At 37.9% G+C, this 18,711-nt stretch overlaps 2 protein-coding genes across 3 annotated transcripts in view; both read left to right on the top strand.

Annotated features, from left to right (window-relative positions):
- Nucleotides 1-7,493, top strand: part of LOC306864229 (small conductance calcium-activated potassium channel protein 2-like) — a 42,881-nt gene extending 35,388 nt beyond the window's left edge. Inside the window, exons 7-8 of one of the 2 annotated variants that reach the window (XM_079408077.1) lie at nt 3,092-3,161; nt 5,491-7,134. In XM_079408077.1, the coding sequence (XP_079264203.1) occupies nt 3,092-3,161; nt 5,491-5,766 (346 nt within the window). In that variant the 3' untranslated portion in view covers nt 5,767-7,134. Of the gene's footprint in view, nt 1-3,091; nt 3,162-5,490 lie in introns of both variants that reach the window. The other variant, XM_079408076.1, reaches the window with a different exon arrangement.
- Nucleotides 7,494-11,357: 3,864 nt separating this feature from the next.
- Nucleotides 11,358-17,245, top strand: LOC306864059 (developmentally-regulated GTP-binding protein 1-like). The gene is made up of 9 exons (XM_079407761.1): nt 11,358-11,564; nt 11,790-11,913; nt 12,056-12,231; nt 12,417-12,486; nt 12,986-13,155; nt 13,733-13,863; nt 13,945-14,112; nt 14,437-14,559; nt 16,871-17,245. The coding sequence occupies exons 1-9, from the start codon at nt 11,526-11,528 to the stop codon at nt 16,968-16,970; spliced, it is 1,101 nt and encodes a 366-aa protein (XP_079263887.1). The 5' UTR covers nt 11,358-11,525; the 3' UTR covers nt 16,971-17,245.
- Nucleotides 17,246-18,711: the final 1,466 nt, after the last annotated feature.

Here is an 18,711-nt window from a genome sequence, read left to right as displayed (position 1 = left end):
ACTGGTCTTCATGAGCCCAAAAGGGCCCACATCACACCACTCTTTATCTCCCTGCACTGTCTACCGGTTGCAGCTCGCATCAAGTTCAAGACATTGATTTTTGTTTACATAACAGCCACAGGCTCAGCACCCTCCTACTTCCTCCTCACTCTTACCAATCTACATCCCCTCCAGAAGCCTGAGATCTGTAAGTAAGTGATGCGTCGTGGTAACATCACAGAGAGGCATTTTCGTTCACCTTTCCTGGCTGGTGAAATGATCATCCAACACTTGCAGTAATTAACAGAACACCCGACACTTTATCTGACAGCAGCACTAATTTAATCCTATACCTGACCCATTTGACATAAAAACTGGGACCCGAACCGCCCCTGCATTAAATCTCCTACATGAGGTAGAAAAAACTCATTTATTAAAATTTTTATTCAAATTATGAATACATTAAATACAGAAATAAAGCAAAGCGCGCCCCCTTTAATATAATCACTACAACTGTCAATCAGTGGCAGCGTAATTGGCTCCATTGCTCAGCGCGTACTGGACTGAATCGAAATAGTCTTGGTTATTGGACCCGTAACCCACTCATGCTTGTCACCGTCCGGCCCGCACCCACACCACACCCTACACATAAATATTATTCCACCCGTTACATTAAATATTAGCCATTCACCTGCGATACTCGCCCGCATGCAGGACTCTGGCTTCCCCCTTGTGGACAACATAATAGACAACTCTGGCCCCAAAGAGTGATTCTAAATTAAGTTTACATGAAATATGTCTGAAATTTCATAATGCATCTTCTGAGATTTCATTGTAATCCTTCTCATAAAGTCACTAAATTAACCATTAACTGTTCACCTGATTGTGTTGCCGTCTGCGTGTGATCTTAAGAGTGTTGTTGAGAGAGAACAAGAATGTATTGGAAATATACTACCGCCTACCTTACTCTGCCTGAGAGGTAAGGAAAAATACACTTACCTGAAATGATTTTTTAATAGGGCTATCTCTGAAATATATGATAGTATTCTTGAAAACAATCTTTTAATGTATTATTGAATACAATTTTAGTTAATTATCAAAGAAAGAAAAAATTAATAGCCATACTATGGACTTTTGTAAATGCTGTGATACTGTTATTTCCTTCTTACATTGCTGATTTCACCATTAACTCTTCATCTGAACAGTTTATGTTGCTGTATATGGTATCATTGTAATCCTTGACCATCAGAACATAGGGGTAGACATCACCTTTTCCGTGTTATCATGTTTGGTTCAGGAGATTTGACACAAAATACATCATTTGGTTGTGGCGGAAAGTAAAATGGTCGCCATGGCAACCACAAGGTGTTTTTACAATGCCTCCATTTCTGAAAATGTTTAGGGCTGCAAACTAAGTGTATCAAGTTTCATGCTTTTATGAAAAAGTGAACATTATTTTCACATATCACCTGGACTAACCAGGGTTATTATATTATGCCGCGGGAAGTCGTGGCCTAATGGTTAGAGAGTCGGACTCGTAATCCAAAGGTTGCGGGTTCGAGTCTTGGGCCGGCAGGGATTGTAGGTGGGGGGAGTGAATGTCCAGCGCTCTCTCCACCCTCAATACCACGACTGAGGTGCCCTTGAGCAAGGGACCTTGAGCAAGGGACCGAACCCCCAACTGCTCCCCGGGCACCGCAGCATAAATGGCTGCCCACTGCTCCGGGTGTGTGTTCACTGCTGTGTGTGCATGTTGGATGGGTTAAATGCAGAGCACGAATTCCGAGTATGTACTTCACTATATTAAACTAAAAGCATAAAACAATTTGTTACTTAAAAATAAAAAATAAAAAGCAGAAAATTAAAAAGAAAAACTATATAGACACAAAAAAAAATGCAACGAAATTAATAAAACTTTTATTAAAATTAAAATGAAAGGAAATACAAAAATATATATAAAATATAATAGTATGTAATTTTTACTATAATAACTGATACAAGCAGATCTTTTTATTATGTATTTTTATTTATGTCTAAATCCCTGTGGGTTTATGTGTACATTTTTATTTGTGTAATTTAACAAAAGATAATGTCCTTATTTGTAAGTCACATAAAAAATCAATGTAAAATATTTAAATGGCACATTTCATACCCTTACAAATATAATTTGAACATTACTGGGTTCAGTGGTTGTACATAGTCATGAAATATCGGATATAACTGCGTACAGACAAGGTTAGTACACAGTTTTACTAGTGTCACTGTAAAGAATTGTAAAAAACATATTTTATGTGTGCAATGTATATTTTAACATTTGAAGCCTGGCCCCATAGACGTCTATGATAAGCATATTACTGTAAACACAATCATGATTTCCCCCCTAAATATGAAAATAAACTCTAAATATCCTCTTGATGTAGTCATTTTGATGTAATAAAATAACCAGAAGAGACTGACCTATCATTTAAATTTTGTAAAGTACTATAAATATGAAGTACACTCTGTAGGTTTTTATTTATTTATTTTTGGAAGTTTTCTAATATATCATCAATTCCTCACTAATAACTACACTCTCAGAAATAAAGGTACAAATGCTGTCACTGGGGCAGTACCTACTAAAAGGTACACTTTTATATCTATTAGGTTCTAATATGTACACTTTAAGTACTAATATGTACCTTTAAGGTACCAAAATGGACCGTTTAGGTGCAAGCAAAGGTACCGCTCCAGTGACAGCTTTTATACCTTTATTTCTGAGAGTGTAGAAAATCTCTCATCAGAGCTTCAGGTGTACTTTTGTATGCATCAATAAGGTCATTATATTTTCATAATTTCCATCAGATGTTGATAAAGCATTGCTTTGTTCCTGTAAGAGGTGTGGAAAAGAATATCCTTCAGAAAAGAAGCGACGTTCCTCGTCCACAGCCTCTTCCCACTGAAGTTTTAACTTGCATGCGCCTCAGTCCTCCTTCAATCCCTGCATTCTCTCCTCATGTCTTGTGCATGTCCTAGGAGTGCTTCCGAAATGTGTGGCTTGTGAATGGAGAACCTGTCAAAAGATTTTTGTACTGACCGCTTGCCGCTATTGGACTCTGAATGGTCTTGTGTTCAGATTAAGAAGTGTAAAAATGGAGCAACGCAAGCTGAATGACCAAGCAAACTCTCTAGTGGACCTTGCAAAGGTAAGATACCTTTGAGTGAATGTTTAACTAATGCATGACGGAATTTTGGAGGTCTGTTTGTGTTTTAGTGTGAATTTTAATATATTGTAAGTCTACAGGTGTCAAATGAACAGACAAGATTTTATCATTTGATTTGTTTTTTTTCTTTGTCTACAATATGGTTTCAGTATGTGGTAATGATAATTTGTTTCCTTGCAAAGAGCAACTAAGCATATGGTTGATGTCAGTTAATTTATTATATTTCCTTTACGAAACGTCCTCATGTTCACTTTTGCTATTTATTTCCCTCTTGCTATGAACAATTCATCATGCTGCTTAATGGTCTGGAAAAGCTTTCATCTCCTTAGAAAAAAAGAATAACTGATGGGATACCTGAGATGTTAAAATAGCCTGATAAATTTGAAACCCTGCATTTGCACTTCCCTCACGGCCATTTTTTAGACGGACTAAAGAGCGAGCCTTGGGGAACACCAGGCATGCTGCCAGCCTGACTCTGTAAAACCCACAGCAACCTGGGAAAGGAATATACTTGAGATCTGATGAGTCAGCTGGAACAGCATCTCGCACGAGCGCACACTTGCTCTCACGCCCGAGCTGTGACATTCAAACATCTGCAGTGGTCATATTCCAGCAACCTCTGTCGGGGCTTTGCCGTGAGAGTCATTAGTTAGTGTTACCCAATTACCCTCCTGTCCAGCGCCTCCCAAAGAAACCAGAGAGGATGACATTGAGGCGGAGCATGATGTGATATGACTCATACAGGTTTCTGTCTCCTTTTATCATTGCCGTAATTGCCTCTCACCATCAGAGGGCGGTATAACATTAATCATGGTTGCAGCTTCTCCCAGTGGCAATGAATCCTATAATGCAGCTTAAAATAACTAATGCAGCTGCAGTGCTTCTGCAACCTTCAGAAAGCCTGCGGTCCCTGATATGGTGCGTCTGCAACTTTTGTTTCCACACCTGTGATCTGTTCATTTTTCAAGTTGTTTTGTTACTTTTTAGAATAATGATATTATTTAAAGACAGTTTCTTCATTTTTAGTAGTGTTTGCTAAGACAAGTGTCACTATTGCTCATACTTATGGTGAGAGATTTGAACAAACCTCTAAGCCAAAGTATTAAACTACATTGCATAACTCATCCCACACCGTTACCGACTACAGGCATGAATTATGTTTCAAATCATGTGACTTGTTAAGGGAAGATGTGTAGTAGGAGGAAGCTGAGCCATTTCTAGAGACCGGAATATAAGTGTGATTATCTTTTTGATTTAAATAAGTAAGCAGCCACACAATAATCTGCTAAAAATATAAAACTCTTAGTACACCTTACAAGAGATTGAGTGACCGCTGAAATGCTGTATAAATTGATCATTATTAATATGTTATTAGTAAGCTACACATTTCTAATTTATAATTTGGAAAACATATTCTGATAGCACAATAAATAAGCTACTTTATCTGTAAAGTAATCTGTAAAGAAATATTATTTCTAGTGTTCCCCCCACCAAATAGTGCTATTTATCACTAGACTCGATATTAAAAAAAGATTAAGCATTATGCATTGCTAAGGTTCAGGGCCCAAAAAATGGTTTGACTGATATTTTTATGGATATTCCACTTTTGTGATATTTTTACTTTGAACTTAACCGATATTCAGAATTTTGTTAATATTGTTAAAAAATATTGGTTTTACCAATATTCAAAAAAGTATTATAGTAATATTCAGTGCCAATTATCAGTTTGACCTGTATTTTACCAATATTAACAATAATCTGAATATCGGTGAAACTTTTAGACAAAATTATGAATATTGGTAAAAAGAAGTATCGGTCAAACTGATCATCAGTCTGTCGCTACACCTTAGCAATGCATAGCAACACCTTAGAAATTCTGAGTGAATAGCAAGCATTGTCTCGCAGTTGAAAGTGAATTTTCAGTTGATAACAATGCTAAAATAAAAGTTTCTAGTGTCTTTTAATGTTTGTTATGTAGGCCTACACTGAGTTGCTTGTAACAAGATGTCTGAGTTTGAAATTTGTGCGCATGATGCAATGTCATGAAAGACCTTTTATGTCGTTGGTAGGGGGAATTGAGATGTCTAAAAATATGGACGGTACATTTCTCATCAGGGCATTTCCCATCACCCAAGTGGTTTTTAGAGCACCTGTCACATGCAGCTGGGTTCGACATGTCCTTTGTGACATGACAGATTTTGTCATCTTTTAAAAGATGTTTAATAAAACCTGATCAAGCAGCACTAGACTTACAACACCCGATTATTTATGAATCTCTGTTAATTTTAACCTCTCCCTCGCTTCACCTCAGACTCAAAACATCATGTACGACCTGGTCTCGGACCTGAACGAGCGGGGCGAGGACATGGAAAAGAGGATTGCGCTGCTGGAGACCAAACTGGAAACGTTGCTCAGCAACTTACAGGCACTTCCAGCCCTCATCAGTCAGGTGATCAGCCAGCAACACCGGGACTTCCTGGAGGTGCAACTCCAGCCCTATGACAAACACAGCCACGACCGCTCGCAGTCCGTCTCCCGGCGCCGATCGTCTTCCACCGCGCCGCCCACTTCCTCTGAGAGCAGCTAGAGCTACCAACCCAGCCAGCATCTCCGGAGAAGACTTTCGCCATCATATGGCCAAGTTGCATTTTACTGTAAAGCCTTATGGTTTCAATAAAGTATTATCCAAATTCTGATGACAACATCAGAGGTTACCGGGGATAATGCGGTTGAAATGGAAACTTCCACACATATCTTGTCAATTTTTTTTTACACCTCAATAAATGATGCTGTTTCTCTGTTGACAGGATCACAGAGAGACTTTTCTCAGTAACTAATGATGGAAAGATATCAGGTGAGCAAGTCCTCCCGGGGGACTTAATTCAGGAAAGCAATGTGACGACCTCAAACGGCACCGAATAGTGCCAGACTAGTGCTTCCTACCGAAATGTCTGTCTCTGCATATGTGAATGAGATCTGACCTGTTCTTTGAATCAACAGGCATTAATAACTCTTTATTGAGGAACGAATAGCATGTCTGAACCCAAGACAGGGGCAGATGAGGAATGCCTCCCCTTCCTGTCCAAATAGCAAAAACCCTAGATTTACACTCTCAAAGGAAAGCATATATCTTTTAGGTTGGGAAACAGCATCACCTGTAGTGATCTTCTGTTATAAGCCCTCTAAAAGTGACTATTCCGGGGGCCATGTTGCAAACAATTTACTCCTCTCGAAATGAATGCATCTGAATCTATACTTGCACTTTTTATCAATGCACTTCAACGCTTACTGACTATAATATGAATTTAAGTTGCTCATTCAAATAGAAAGACACCTTTAGTCATAGGATAATGGCCAGAATGTACAACGATAATGATTGTGTAGGCTAAGGCAAGGGCAGCAAATGAGACCTCAACTGAAATGACTGTGCTTACAATGTAGATGTTAGATCGCTGCTGTTATTGCACCAACGTCTCCATTAGTTCCAACAGCGATTGATGTATCTTTATGGAGTAGCTGAGGGGAAACTCTCTCGGTTCACTGTGTGCTTTATGCTTAAACGGTCTTCAAGACGAGACGAGATCTAACGGATGCTATTTATAGATGTAGATCTGTTTAAGAGCAGCAACTATCTTGTATATGTTTGGAAATGCCTATTTTTGTATTTCAACGAGGACAAGCACATCTCCAAATGCGGATGTCTTTCTCAAAGGATGTGTGGTAAAGAACTGTATTTGAGTGTGGACGTGGAATGTAGAACCAAAGCTTTCAAAATGGGTAGAAAGTAGGGAAACGGATGGTACCGTGGAAGATCTTAAGATTTCCCAGTAAGCCGTACTATTGTACTGTAATGTATTTCTCTGGGATGGCCCTGTGAATTCAGCCTGTTTTCTGGTGTTAAAGGTCAAACAACTCCACAGCACAAATCAAAATAAAGAAGTCTCATGCTTATTTTCCGATCAATCGGTCTCACGTCTTTCATAATATAAACACAAATGTCTGTCTGATGCAAAGAATTGATTACCATAAGACTATTTATTGTAGGTGAGATTATGACCGGTTCACCATAATTTACTATCATTTATTGATAGCATGTTATTGATAGATCTGTGCACTTTAGATTCTAAAGATATATGATGGGTTCATGTTGGATATATTGGTGCATTTCATGACCTGGCCCAGCAACAACACATCCCAGGGTGTAATGTCAACAGAACAATGGTGGATCCAGCTATTTCACCAACATAGAAACTATGAGTGATTAAATACTGTATGCAAAATGAATATAAACAATAAAATGAAACTATTTAACATAAAATTAAGTGTGTGTTGTTTGAACATTGATGTTTTATTTGTTTAATGCAGTATTGAGTTGTGTTAGCTTTGAGGTTATCTATAGAACAGTTAGCAGATACAGTGGATATAAAAAGTCTACACACCCCTGTTAAAATGCCAGGTTTCTGTGGTGTAAAAAATTAGACGAAAATAAATAATTTCAGAACTTTTTCCACCTTTAATGTAAACTATAACCTGTAAAACTCAATTAAAAAACAAACAGAAATCTTTTAAGGGGGAGTAAAAATAAAAAACGTAATGTGGTTGCACGCCCTTAAACTAATACTTTGTTGAAGCACCTTTTGATTTTATTACACCACTCAGTCTTTTTGGGTATGAGTCTATCAGCATGACGCATCTTGACTTAGCAATATTTGCCCTCTTGCAAAAATGCTCCAAATCTGTCAGATTGCGAGGGCATCTCCTGTGCACAGCCCTCTTCAGATCACCCCACAGATTTTCAGTAGGTTTCAGGTCTGGGCTCTGGCTGGGCCATTCCAAAACTTCAATCTTCTTCTGGTGAAGCCATTCTTTTGTTGATTTGGATGTGTGCTTTGGGTCGTTGTCATGCTGAAAGATGAAGTTCCTCTTCATCTTCAGCTTCCTAGCAGAAGCCTGAAGGTTTTGTGCCAATATTGACTGGTATTTAGAACTGTTCATAATTCCCTCCACCTTGACTAAGGCCCCAGTTCCAGCTGAAGAAAAACTGCCACAAAGCATGATGCTGCCACCCACCACCATGCTTCACTGTGGATATGGTGTTCCTTTGGTGATGTTCAGTGTTGTTTTTTTGCCAAACATACCTTTTAGAATTATGACCAAAAAGTTAAACCTTGGTTTCATCAGACCATGACAAATTTTCCTACATGCTTTTTGGGAAACTTAAAACGTGTTTTTGCTAAATTTAGCCGGGCTTGGAAGTTTTTCTTGCCACCGATCCAGAGCATCCCAAACATGCTCAATGGGTGACATGTCCGGTGAGTATGCTGGCCATGCAAGAACTGGGATGTTTTCAGCTTCCAGGAATTGTGTGCAGATCCTTGCAACATGGGGCCGTGCATTATCATGCTGCGACGTGAGGTGATGGTCGTGGATGAATGGCACAACAATGGGCCTCAGGATCTCGTCACGGTATTTCTGTGCATTCAAAATGACATCAATAAAATGCACCTGTGTTCGTTGTCCATAACATACGCCTGCCCATACCATAATCCCACCGCCACCATGGGCCACTCAATCCACAACGTTGACATCAGCAAACCGCTCACCCACACAACGCCATACACGCTGTCTGCCATCTGCCCTGTACAGTGAAAACCGGGATTCATCCGTGAAGAGAACACCTCCAAAGTACCAGAAGCCATCCAATTTGAGCATTTGCCCACTCAATTCGGTTACGATGATGAACTGCAGTCAGGTCGAGACCCCGATGAGGACGACGAGCATGCAGATGATCTTCCCTGAGACGGTTTCTGACAGTTTGTGCAGAAATTCTTTGGTTATGCAAACCGATTGTTGCAGCAGCTGTCCGGGTGGCTGGTCTCAGGCGATCTTGGAGGTGAAGATGCTGGATTTGGAGGTCCTGGGCTGGTGTGGTTACACATAGTCTGCGGTTGTGAGACCGGTTGGATGTACAGCCAAATTCTCTGAAATGCCTTTGGAGACTGGTAGAGAAATGACATTCAATTCACGGGCAACAGCTCTGGTGAACATTCCTGTAGTCAGCATGCCAATTGCACACTCCCTCAAAACTTGCGACATCTGTGGCATTGTGCTGTGTGATAAAACTGCACATTTTAGAGTGGCCTTTTATTGTGGCCAGACTAAGGCACACCTGTGCAATAATCATGCTGTCTAATCAGCTTGATATGCCACACCTGTGAGGTGGATAGATTATCTCGGCAAAGGCAAACTGCTCACTAACACAGATTTAGACACATTTGTGAACAATATTTGAGAGAAATAGGCCTTTTGTGTACATAGAAAAAGTCTTAGATCTTTGAGTTCAGCTCATGAAAAATGGGGGCAAAAACAAAAGTGTTGCATTTATAATTTTGTTCGGTGTATGAAGAATACGGGAGATTGTTGTCACATATACTACACAGCCAGTACTTGCCAGAAATTCCTGCAGCTCCTTTAATGTTCCTGCCTCTTGGAAGACTCCCTGACCAGTTTTCTTCTCATCTTATCATCAGTTTTGGAGGGACATCCATTGCTTGGTAATATCACTTTTGCGCCAGATTTTCTCCACTTGATGATGGCTGCCTTCACTTGGAAATTCTTTTGTACCCTTCTCCTGACTGATACATTTCAACAATGAGATCCCTCTGATGCTTTGGAAGCTCTCTGCGGACCATGGCTTTTGCTTTAAGATGCGACTAAGAAAATGTCAGGAAAAGCCTACTAGAACAGCTAAACTTTATTTGGGTTCAATCAGAGGCACTTTAAATGATGGCAGGTGTGTACTGACTCCTATTTAACATGAGTTTGAATGTGATTGCTTAATTCTGAACACAGCCATATCCTTAGTTATAAGAGGGTGTACACACTTATGCACATTATTTAATTTTTTTATTTTTACTGCCCCTTTCCTAAAAGATTTCAGTTTGTTGTAGTTTGTAGTTTGTTGATTGAGTTATACAGGTTATAGTTTACATTAAAGGTTGAAAAAGTTCTGAAATGATTTATCTTGGTCTCATTTTTTTACACCACAGAAACCTGGCATTTCAACAGGGGTGGATATAAACACCTTTTATATCCACTGTATGTGACCATGGACCACAAAACCAGTCATAACAGATCATCTGAAAGCTGAATTTAGAAGCTTTCCATTGGTTGTATGGTTTGTTAGGATAGGACAATATTTGGCTGAGATACAACTATTTGAAAATCTTGAGGGTGCAAAAAAAATCTAAACATTGAGAAAATTGCCTTTAAAGTTGTCCAAATGAAGTTAACAATGCATATTACTAATCAAAAATTAAGTTTTGATATATTTACGGCAGGAAATTTATTCTTCCTCATGGAACATGATCTTTATTTAATATCCTAATGATTTTTGGCATAAAAGAAAAATCTATAATTTTGACCCATACCATGTATTTTTGTCTGTTGCTACAAATATACCCCAGCGACTTAAGACTGGTTTTGTGATCCAGGGTCACATAGGCTGTAAAATGTACGGTTTTCTGGAAAACAGAAAAAATAAATAAATAAAATTGACTAGCCTACTCACATTGTAATCAGGGGTGGATACTTTTTTTTTTTTTTTGTCCAATCAAAATTATTTTTGCTTAACACAGTAGGCTATTTACTTGGAAGATGTAGTATTTATATTTTACATTGTCTTACGCTCGATAAGTATAAAACATTTGACATTATATTAATTATATTATAGTAGGCCTACATTTTTGTGATTCGTTTACATTATATTACATTTAGTCATTTAGCAGACGCTTTTATCCAAATGAGGACATTATTCATCCACACCAGGTTGGTTTTGAGATCACATAGTGACTAAATAATTATTTCAAATTTTTTGATAAGCCTGATAAAGCAGCATTTTTAGCTTGCAGACACAAACAGGTTTCTCGACGGCTCTGCTGCTAACCAGATAGTCCAGCCACAATGCAATTATAAGTTTCCTACTTAAAATGCGTCACATGTCCAATGCACATAATGCAGCAAAATAGCCTTGTTGAAAAAAGTTTTTTTGTTGTTGTTGTTTTTTTAAAATCAGAATACTTTTTCAGTATCTGTCTGTTTTGACATTTTAAGCTTGATATTCCGAAACATCTCTGGAAAAGAAGAACTGTAAGTACTCACTCCTTACCAGTAGGCGGAGCCCTTTTGTCAGACACGGGAAGAGGAAAACATCGCGAGAACTGAGCGTGGCGTGAACTCATGGCAAAGCATGACAACGGTGTGCTTTTGAGCCAACAAGCTATAACTGATTATTAACATCAAGTTTTTATTTTTTCAAGTGACGACTTTGAAAGGACCAACGCCAAAATGAGTTTACTCGCCAAAATAGCCGAAATCGAGAACGAGGTGGGTTGACGTGAATACCAATAACGTTATATGAAAACTAGCCGTTAGCACTTTAGCGCCAAGCCCATTCAACAGTGAACCCATCTGGATTACAGAAAAATGACTTCGAGATTCAATAAACTGAGCTTTTAAATGTTACATAATAATGAAAGCTGTGAAAATCTATTGTTGACTTGACATTGTCATAGTAAATATGCGGATTTCTGAATTGTTTGTGTCCTGCAGATGGCTCGTACTCAGAAGAATAAGGCCACAGCTCATCATCTGGGTTTGCTGAAGGCTAGATTGGCCAAACTGAGGAGAGAGCTCATCACTCCTAAAGGAGGCAGTGGAGGAGGCACTGGAGAGGGTTGGTACTGTACCATCATCACATACAGATGCTACAATATCTCACCTCTGGAGCTTCATGCTCCTGTTATTATGAGGAGGTCCTGAGTGATTAAATTGGTCTGTTACTGCGTTGTTTTTTCACCGACCTGTTTTTCTTGCAGGTTTTGATGTTGCAAAAACTGGTGATGCTCGAATCGGATTTGTGGGCTTCCCGTCAGTGGGCAAATCCACTCTTCTGAGTAACTTGGCTGGTGTGTACTCTGAGGTAGCTGCCTATGAGTTTACCACACTGACAACTGTACCGGGTGTGATCCGTTATAAAGGAGCCAAAATTCAGGTGAAACTCTTTGCACTAGTTCATCATATACCATGCAAAGTGATGGTACTGAATGCAGCGTTTTCTGTAAAATTGGGTTGTTGAGGGTGTTTCCTCCTGGTTAAACATCCTGACTTCACCATTTTTAGGAAATGAGTCGGTGAGATTTGACCATTTTTAATGTCATTATTCTTATGTTTTATTAGCTTCTGGATCTCCCAGGTATCATTGAGGGGGCGAAAGATGGCAAGGGAAGAGGACGACAAGTCATTGCTGGTAACTATTAAAGGAATAGTTAATCAAAAAAATTAAATTTGCTCACCCTCAGACCATCCAGGATGCAGATTTTGTTTCTTAATCAGAACAAATTTGGAGAAATTTATCATTACATCACTTGCTCACCAGTGGATCCTCTGCAGTGAATGGGTGCCGTCAGAATGAGAGTCCAAACAGCTGATATAAACATCACAATAATCCACACCACTCCAGTCCATCAATAAACATCTTGTGAATTGAAAAGCTTCTTGTTTGTTAGAAACAAATCCATCATTAAGGCGATATTATCTTTAAACTATTGTTTTATCTTTATCCAAATCTGTTCTGATGAAGGAATCTTGATGGCCTGAGGGTGTGTAAATTTTCAGCAAATTATTACTTGCAGCAACTATTCCTTGCAGACTGTTAGTTAAAGATACTTTTAGCACATTTGCTATGTTTTTAGTGTGCTGTATTACCAGTCACATTCACTTTCCCTGACCTTGTCTCCTTCCAACAGTTGCTCGCACTTGCAACCTTATCCTGATCGTCTTAGACGTTCTGAAGCCTCTCGGACACAAGAAGCTCATTGAACACGAGTTGGAAGGTTTTGGCATCCGACTCAACAAGCAACCACCAAATATTGGCTTCAAGAAGAAAGACAAGGGCGGAATCAACTTCACCGCAACTGTACGACTTCAGAGTGCTATTAGCCTCTATTGCATAAATTTATAATTTTATAAAAAGTATTGTTAAAGTTTGGGTCACTTTTCTTGCATAAAATGAACATATATAAAATGTAAAAATATGATTTGATATGATATATTAGCTGGAGATGTCTGAACATAGAAATTTAACAGTAAATTTAAAATTAATCCAAGAGGTGTTAATTTATTGGAATATTTTTGAAATTGAGTGACTTTATTTCAGTGACCATATTTCTATTAAAGCAGTTGATTATAATTTGCATTAGTCTAGCACTAACTACTAATTGGCAAAATCTAATAGACTATGTTCCTATATTAATTAAATAATAAATGGTAAAAATTTAAGTAAATGCTAAATGTCTTTGAAATATTTAATCAAAAACATTTGAAATTTGAAGTTGACATGGAACAGCAGATCAGCTTTTTACTTGTTCAAGTCATTTCTTCATTACAAACCATTTTATTTACGTCTTAGGCCTGCAGGAGAATGCTAATTTCATTTCTTAGTGTTATGAATCAGATCAATCATGTTGAAAGTTTTCATCATGCTTTTGTTTTAGTGTGCTCAAAGTGAGCTAGATGGTGAGACTGTGAAAAGCATCCTTTCCGAGTACAAGATCCACAATGCGGATATAACCATACGAAGCGATGCTACAGCCGATGACCTTATTGATGTGGTCGAGGGAAACCGGTAGGACATCTTCACGTCCTCCATACTCAGTCATTACCATTTAGAAGAGATTTTTCACATGGTTCTTACTCTCCTCTCCAGAGTTTACATCCCTTGCATCTATGTACTCAACAAAATCGACCAGATCTCCATTGAGGAGCTGGACGTTATCTACAAAATCCCTCACTGCGTGCCGATCTCAGCTCACCACCGCTGGAACTTTGACGACCTGTTGGAAAAGCTCTGGGACTACCTGCATCTAGTGCGCATGTGAGTCAAATGTACCTGCAATGCATTCTGGGATGGCATGGTTAGAATTTTGTCAGTGAATCGTATCTTTGTATGCAGCATGATTGAGTTGCATACTTTCTGGAAGAGCTTTCAGGAATGTAATTTTAAAAAAAAAGTGATTTGCTGTACTCGGTGTATACTGAAATGTCACTTTGAGTGAAAATGTCTCCTGTGTGAAGCTTACAGAAACGTAATATACCATAAAAGATCATAATGCTCTGCTGTCTAGTGCTCACTGCCCGTCTTCAGATGTATCATAAAGTCAGAGCAGAATGTATAATAACTCTTACTGATGATTCACAGCTACACAAAGCCAAAAGGACAGCTTCCTGATTACACATCACCTGTAGTACTTCCAGATGGGAAGACATCTGTTGAGGACTTCTGCTTAAAGATTCACAAAAACCTCATCAAAGAATTAAAATAGTAAGTGACTTTAAAACATTCAAGGAGACCTGTGTATTTTTTAAACGTTTATTTTTTACTTATGGACTGAGACGGTTAATGTCATTGATTTCTTTTCACTTAGTAAAGGTTGCATTGAAGCCATAAGACATTTAGAATGTAAAGTGATTATGGATTTCCCTTTCTGCCGTATGTCATTGTTCATTTGTGTTGAGATCCAGATAATAAGATCTGATTTAAAGCTGCAGTCCATAACTTTTTTGTTTTGTTAAAAATGATCCGAAATCAATATTTGAGCAAGTACATAACCAGCCAGTGTTCAAAACTATCGCCTTACTTTAGCCCGATTCACAACGGTTAGCTTATAATAATGTTTTCTAATTTGAGTGGTATGGTTTTCGCGGGAGATTCGAGCATGGCACTGCATCATTACCTCACGTCTGTAAACATAAAGAAGTTCTCCCGGCTAGTAGGCTATCGCTTGTGAGAATCCTGCAGGTGCCGGATCGTTTAGCCTTCTCTCACAGCAGCTGGAATAATTAAATTTATCATTTTGATGGCGGATTGAGCCAAAAAGAATTGTGTTTATGAAACATATGTGAATGAAATTAAATTATATTCCAGTTTTAAATGTGCTTCTGATTACGGATAGCCTTACAAAAGATTTGTATTTTAAAGAAAACCAGTTTGAAATTAGTATAATTTTCTTTTTGGGTTAAAAGAATTTCTTAATATGAAATTCGAATGGCATGACAGTGAGATTAGACTGTACAGAAATTGAAATTACACACTAATACACACTATACTCATAGTCTCGCAATGCTGATGTTGTTAACATTAATAATTTGAGAATAAAGTATAACAATAATAGTTTGCATAGTTTGATGTTATATGAGCTAACCGATCGTTAGATTTAATCACCATTGGTAGCGCGATTTATGGTAGTTTTTTTCCTCAATTGGGCAGAACAAGCATGGCAGACTTGTTACTTGTTTAGATGACAATATATGGTTAAAATTCTTATTTGGGTCATATTCCAAGACGTAGGCTAGAATCTGTGATTGCGAAGTACAGTAAATATTCATACCGGTGCGGTGACTGACTCCTCAAAACATTAGATTAATCCGCGCTGGAGCCTTGCCAACTCACAACCCCAGGCACGGAAGATAATTCTGCAGAGCTGCAATTCCAGGTTTTCAAACAGGTGGCGACAAAGAGGCCAAACTTATGGACTGCAGCTTTAAATTCCTGATAGTGAAAGGCTCTGATGTAATTGCAGCACTATTTATCTTTATTTCTCACATGAGCACAGTAAACTCACTAAACTTCTCAACTCCCTTCTAAGGTTACAGTGTGTTGTTCCCTTCTTTTGAGAAGGCCTTGTTCCTAAATTCAACCTGTGAGGCCTTAATTTTAAAAATAGCCTTGAAATTGCATTTTACTTACCTTGATCAATTGATATTTGATATTTCTTTTAGATTTGTTCTTAAATTTAGTCTTTTATTAATTAAATTTTCACGCTGTTGTTATAGAAGCATTCATATGCTTTTATACTATTAATATTTTGAATTAGCTTTTTTATATTTTCACTTAAAAAAAAAATGTTTTTCCCTAGTAATTTTATGTCCTGTTATCATTTTTTAATATTTAGTTTAGTTTTATTTATTTAGTTTACTTCAACTTAGTTATTTAATAACTAAATAACCAAGTCATTTCTAATTTTCATTCAAGGTTTTGTTTGGTATTTGCATTTTATTTTAAACATTATTTCAGTTAAAATTAATTTGAGTAGTTTTAGTTAACAATAACAGCACTGATTTGTAAAGGGACAGACATCCAATCAACACTGTCAAATTTAAGATGCCTTTAAAAAATGTATTATGGTAACTAGTTTCTGCCAAAATGCTATAGTTACTGTGGTTATTGTACAACTCGCCTCCATCTGTCACTGTTTAATGGTGTTTCCCTAATGTATGGTTTAATTAATTAGCATATTTTACATTTATATATTTCATTATTTTCTATGTAGTCTAAAGTCTTAGCAACAGTTTTTAATTCTTAGTGACTGTAGTAGTTACAGTATTTTGGCAGAAACTGTTACTGTGGTATGGAAAGAAACACTGTTTTATAATAATAATTTTTTTTTTTTTATTTCAAGTGACTTAAACCAAACTACCAAAGTGTTTATTACATGTCTCAATAAATTTGGTGCAGATTTTTTTTAAATATACCTTGTCAGTAAAGAGAGATTTTAAACCATGTGTGTAAAATCTTTAGTACAATACTCCTGTGTTGAAACGTGCCTAGCGTTATATCTCCCTTCTCTCTGCAGTGCATTGGTGTGGGGGTCGTCAGTGAAGCATAACCCGCAGAAAGTTGGCAAAGACCATGTGCTAGACGATGAGGATGTAATCCAGCTGGTCAAGAAATAAAAGAACTCTGATGTTTGCATGATCATTACACTTCACATAAGAAGTGATAAAACATTTCTAAATGCCCCAAAGGTTCCCATGGCACCATTGTTGTTTCTTTGTTTTTATTTTTGGACTCGGACAAAGTATGATTGAAATCGCAGATTCATTCGGCATATTAAATGTCTTCTCTTGCTTGGATCGGTATCACAACGGCTTGAATGCAGTTATAGATTAAGTGCATCTGTGGGCTGCAAAACAAAGTGAACTTCAATAAAAACCTAAAATACAAATCCATGGTTGTCTAAATGTGACTCTGATGCTTGACACAAACATTTGATCAGGTCTTTTTGTTGAATTGTTAGCATTGTTAACCTGATGAACAAAATTAACTGAGATGTCTAGTCAGTAACCAGCACTTCACATAATTTAATCCAGTAGTCTAGTGGCTGGATATTATACCCTCCCCCTCTGTGACGATCTATCACTCAGGATAACCAGGCCACTTAGTGGATGAATCGGACAAGGAATGATACACACCCAATCAGAAGCACTGATGCCCTTAAATTGCCCCACTCACTAGGGACATTTGACATTATGAATGTGCAATGGGTGCAAGCTGCTCCAAAGGTTAATCAACCAAAAAGCATTTGCATTTCAGTTTATATAAAAACACTACAATTAAAAAAATTAACATTTCTAGTGCAAGTACCTTGGGAAAATGCATTTCCCACAGTCATGGAAAACCTAGACATTTAGAATTTTTTTTTTTCAGACCTGGAATACTCGTTAAAATGTATAAAATAGTATAGTTGATATGTGTATTTCAAGCAGTGTTACGCTATTCCTTGACCAGTAATTAATCATGTGAAAATCTCTATAAGACTTAAAATGACTTTTTGAATAATCACAAACAACATGGAAATTAATTCGTCAGAAGCTGTTGAAATCTTAAAGATCATTTGTGATGACTTTTTACATCTGTTTCAGACTGCAATTTCTTTTTAGTTATTGGGCAATCTACTTTCAGCAGCTGCGGCAGTGCCAAACCTTTTCTCAAATAATTCAGTTGAGATTATACAGCAAAATGATCTACCTTTTCAAAACATCTAGAAAAGGCAATGCACTGGGTACTACTTTGGTGTTCTCGTTTTTGAAAGGAAAAAAAGGTTCTGGTCTTATTCAGAATGATAGATTAAAAAGCCTCTTACTAGTCACCCTTTTCACAAAACAATAGCTAATGTGGACAATACAGTAAATAATTGTCTGAAAGAAAGCATAACTGAAAGATGCAGAAAGTTATCAATGAGAATTCAAAGTGCAGCATCAGCAAAAGCGTAAAGTCCGTTGTTCGTTTCTTCTGGTGGGGTTATTGGGTTCGTGGGGATGAAATGGAGGCAGATTCAGGCATTGATCTGAGTCTATTTTTTAAGATGGTTGGGACGTATGCCTGTGGCAGAGGAGCCAGTGCTCACCCATCAAGCTCCGCCCTTCCCCCACCCATCTTCCCCTGCTGCACTTTCCCCTGTAAATTATAGCAGCACTTTAGCTAATGAAAGAGTTGAAGTCCGGGCACTAATAAAAGCCATTAAGTGAATAAAGCGCTTCCCCCTCTAACAAAATTAAAGAATTTGCCCCCTCCTCAAGAGGGAGGACTCTGTATTAATATTTATGAATTGCGGAACTGGACCCTCTACCCCCTCGCAATAACACGTACCCTGGCCCACACCACGCAACTTCTCTTCGACAAACCACCTATCCT

The sequence above is a fragment of the Barbus barbus genome (genome assembly GCF_936440315.1).
Source record: "Barbus barbus genome assembly, chromosome: 45".
NCBI classification, from domain to species: Eukaryota; Metazoa; Chordata; class Actinopteri; order Cypriniformes; family Cyprinidae; genus Barbus; species Barbus barbus.
This window is presented reverse-complemented; position numbering and strand designations above follow the sequence as displayed.

What these genes read in the sequence shown, in the direction of transcription:
- LOC306864059 (XM_079407761.1), top strand. Translation starts at nt 11,526, where the DNA reads ATGAGTTTACTCGCCAAAATAGCCGAAATCGAGAACGAG. An exon ending in ATAAAGGAGCCAAAATTCAG is followed by an intron (nt 12,232 to 12,416) that starts GTGAAACTCTTT and finishes ATGTTTTATTAG; the next exon opens with CTTCTGGATCTCCCAGGTAT. An exon ending in TACCTGCATCTAGTGCGCAT is followed by an intron (nt 14,113 to 14,436) that starts GTGAGTCAAATG and finishes GATGATTCACAG; the next exon opens with CTACACAAAGCCAAAAGGAC.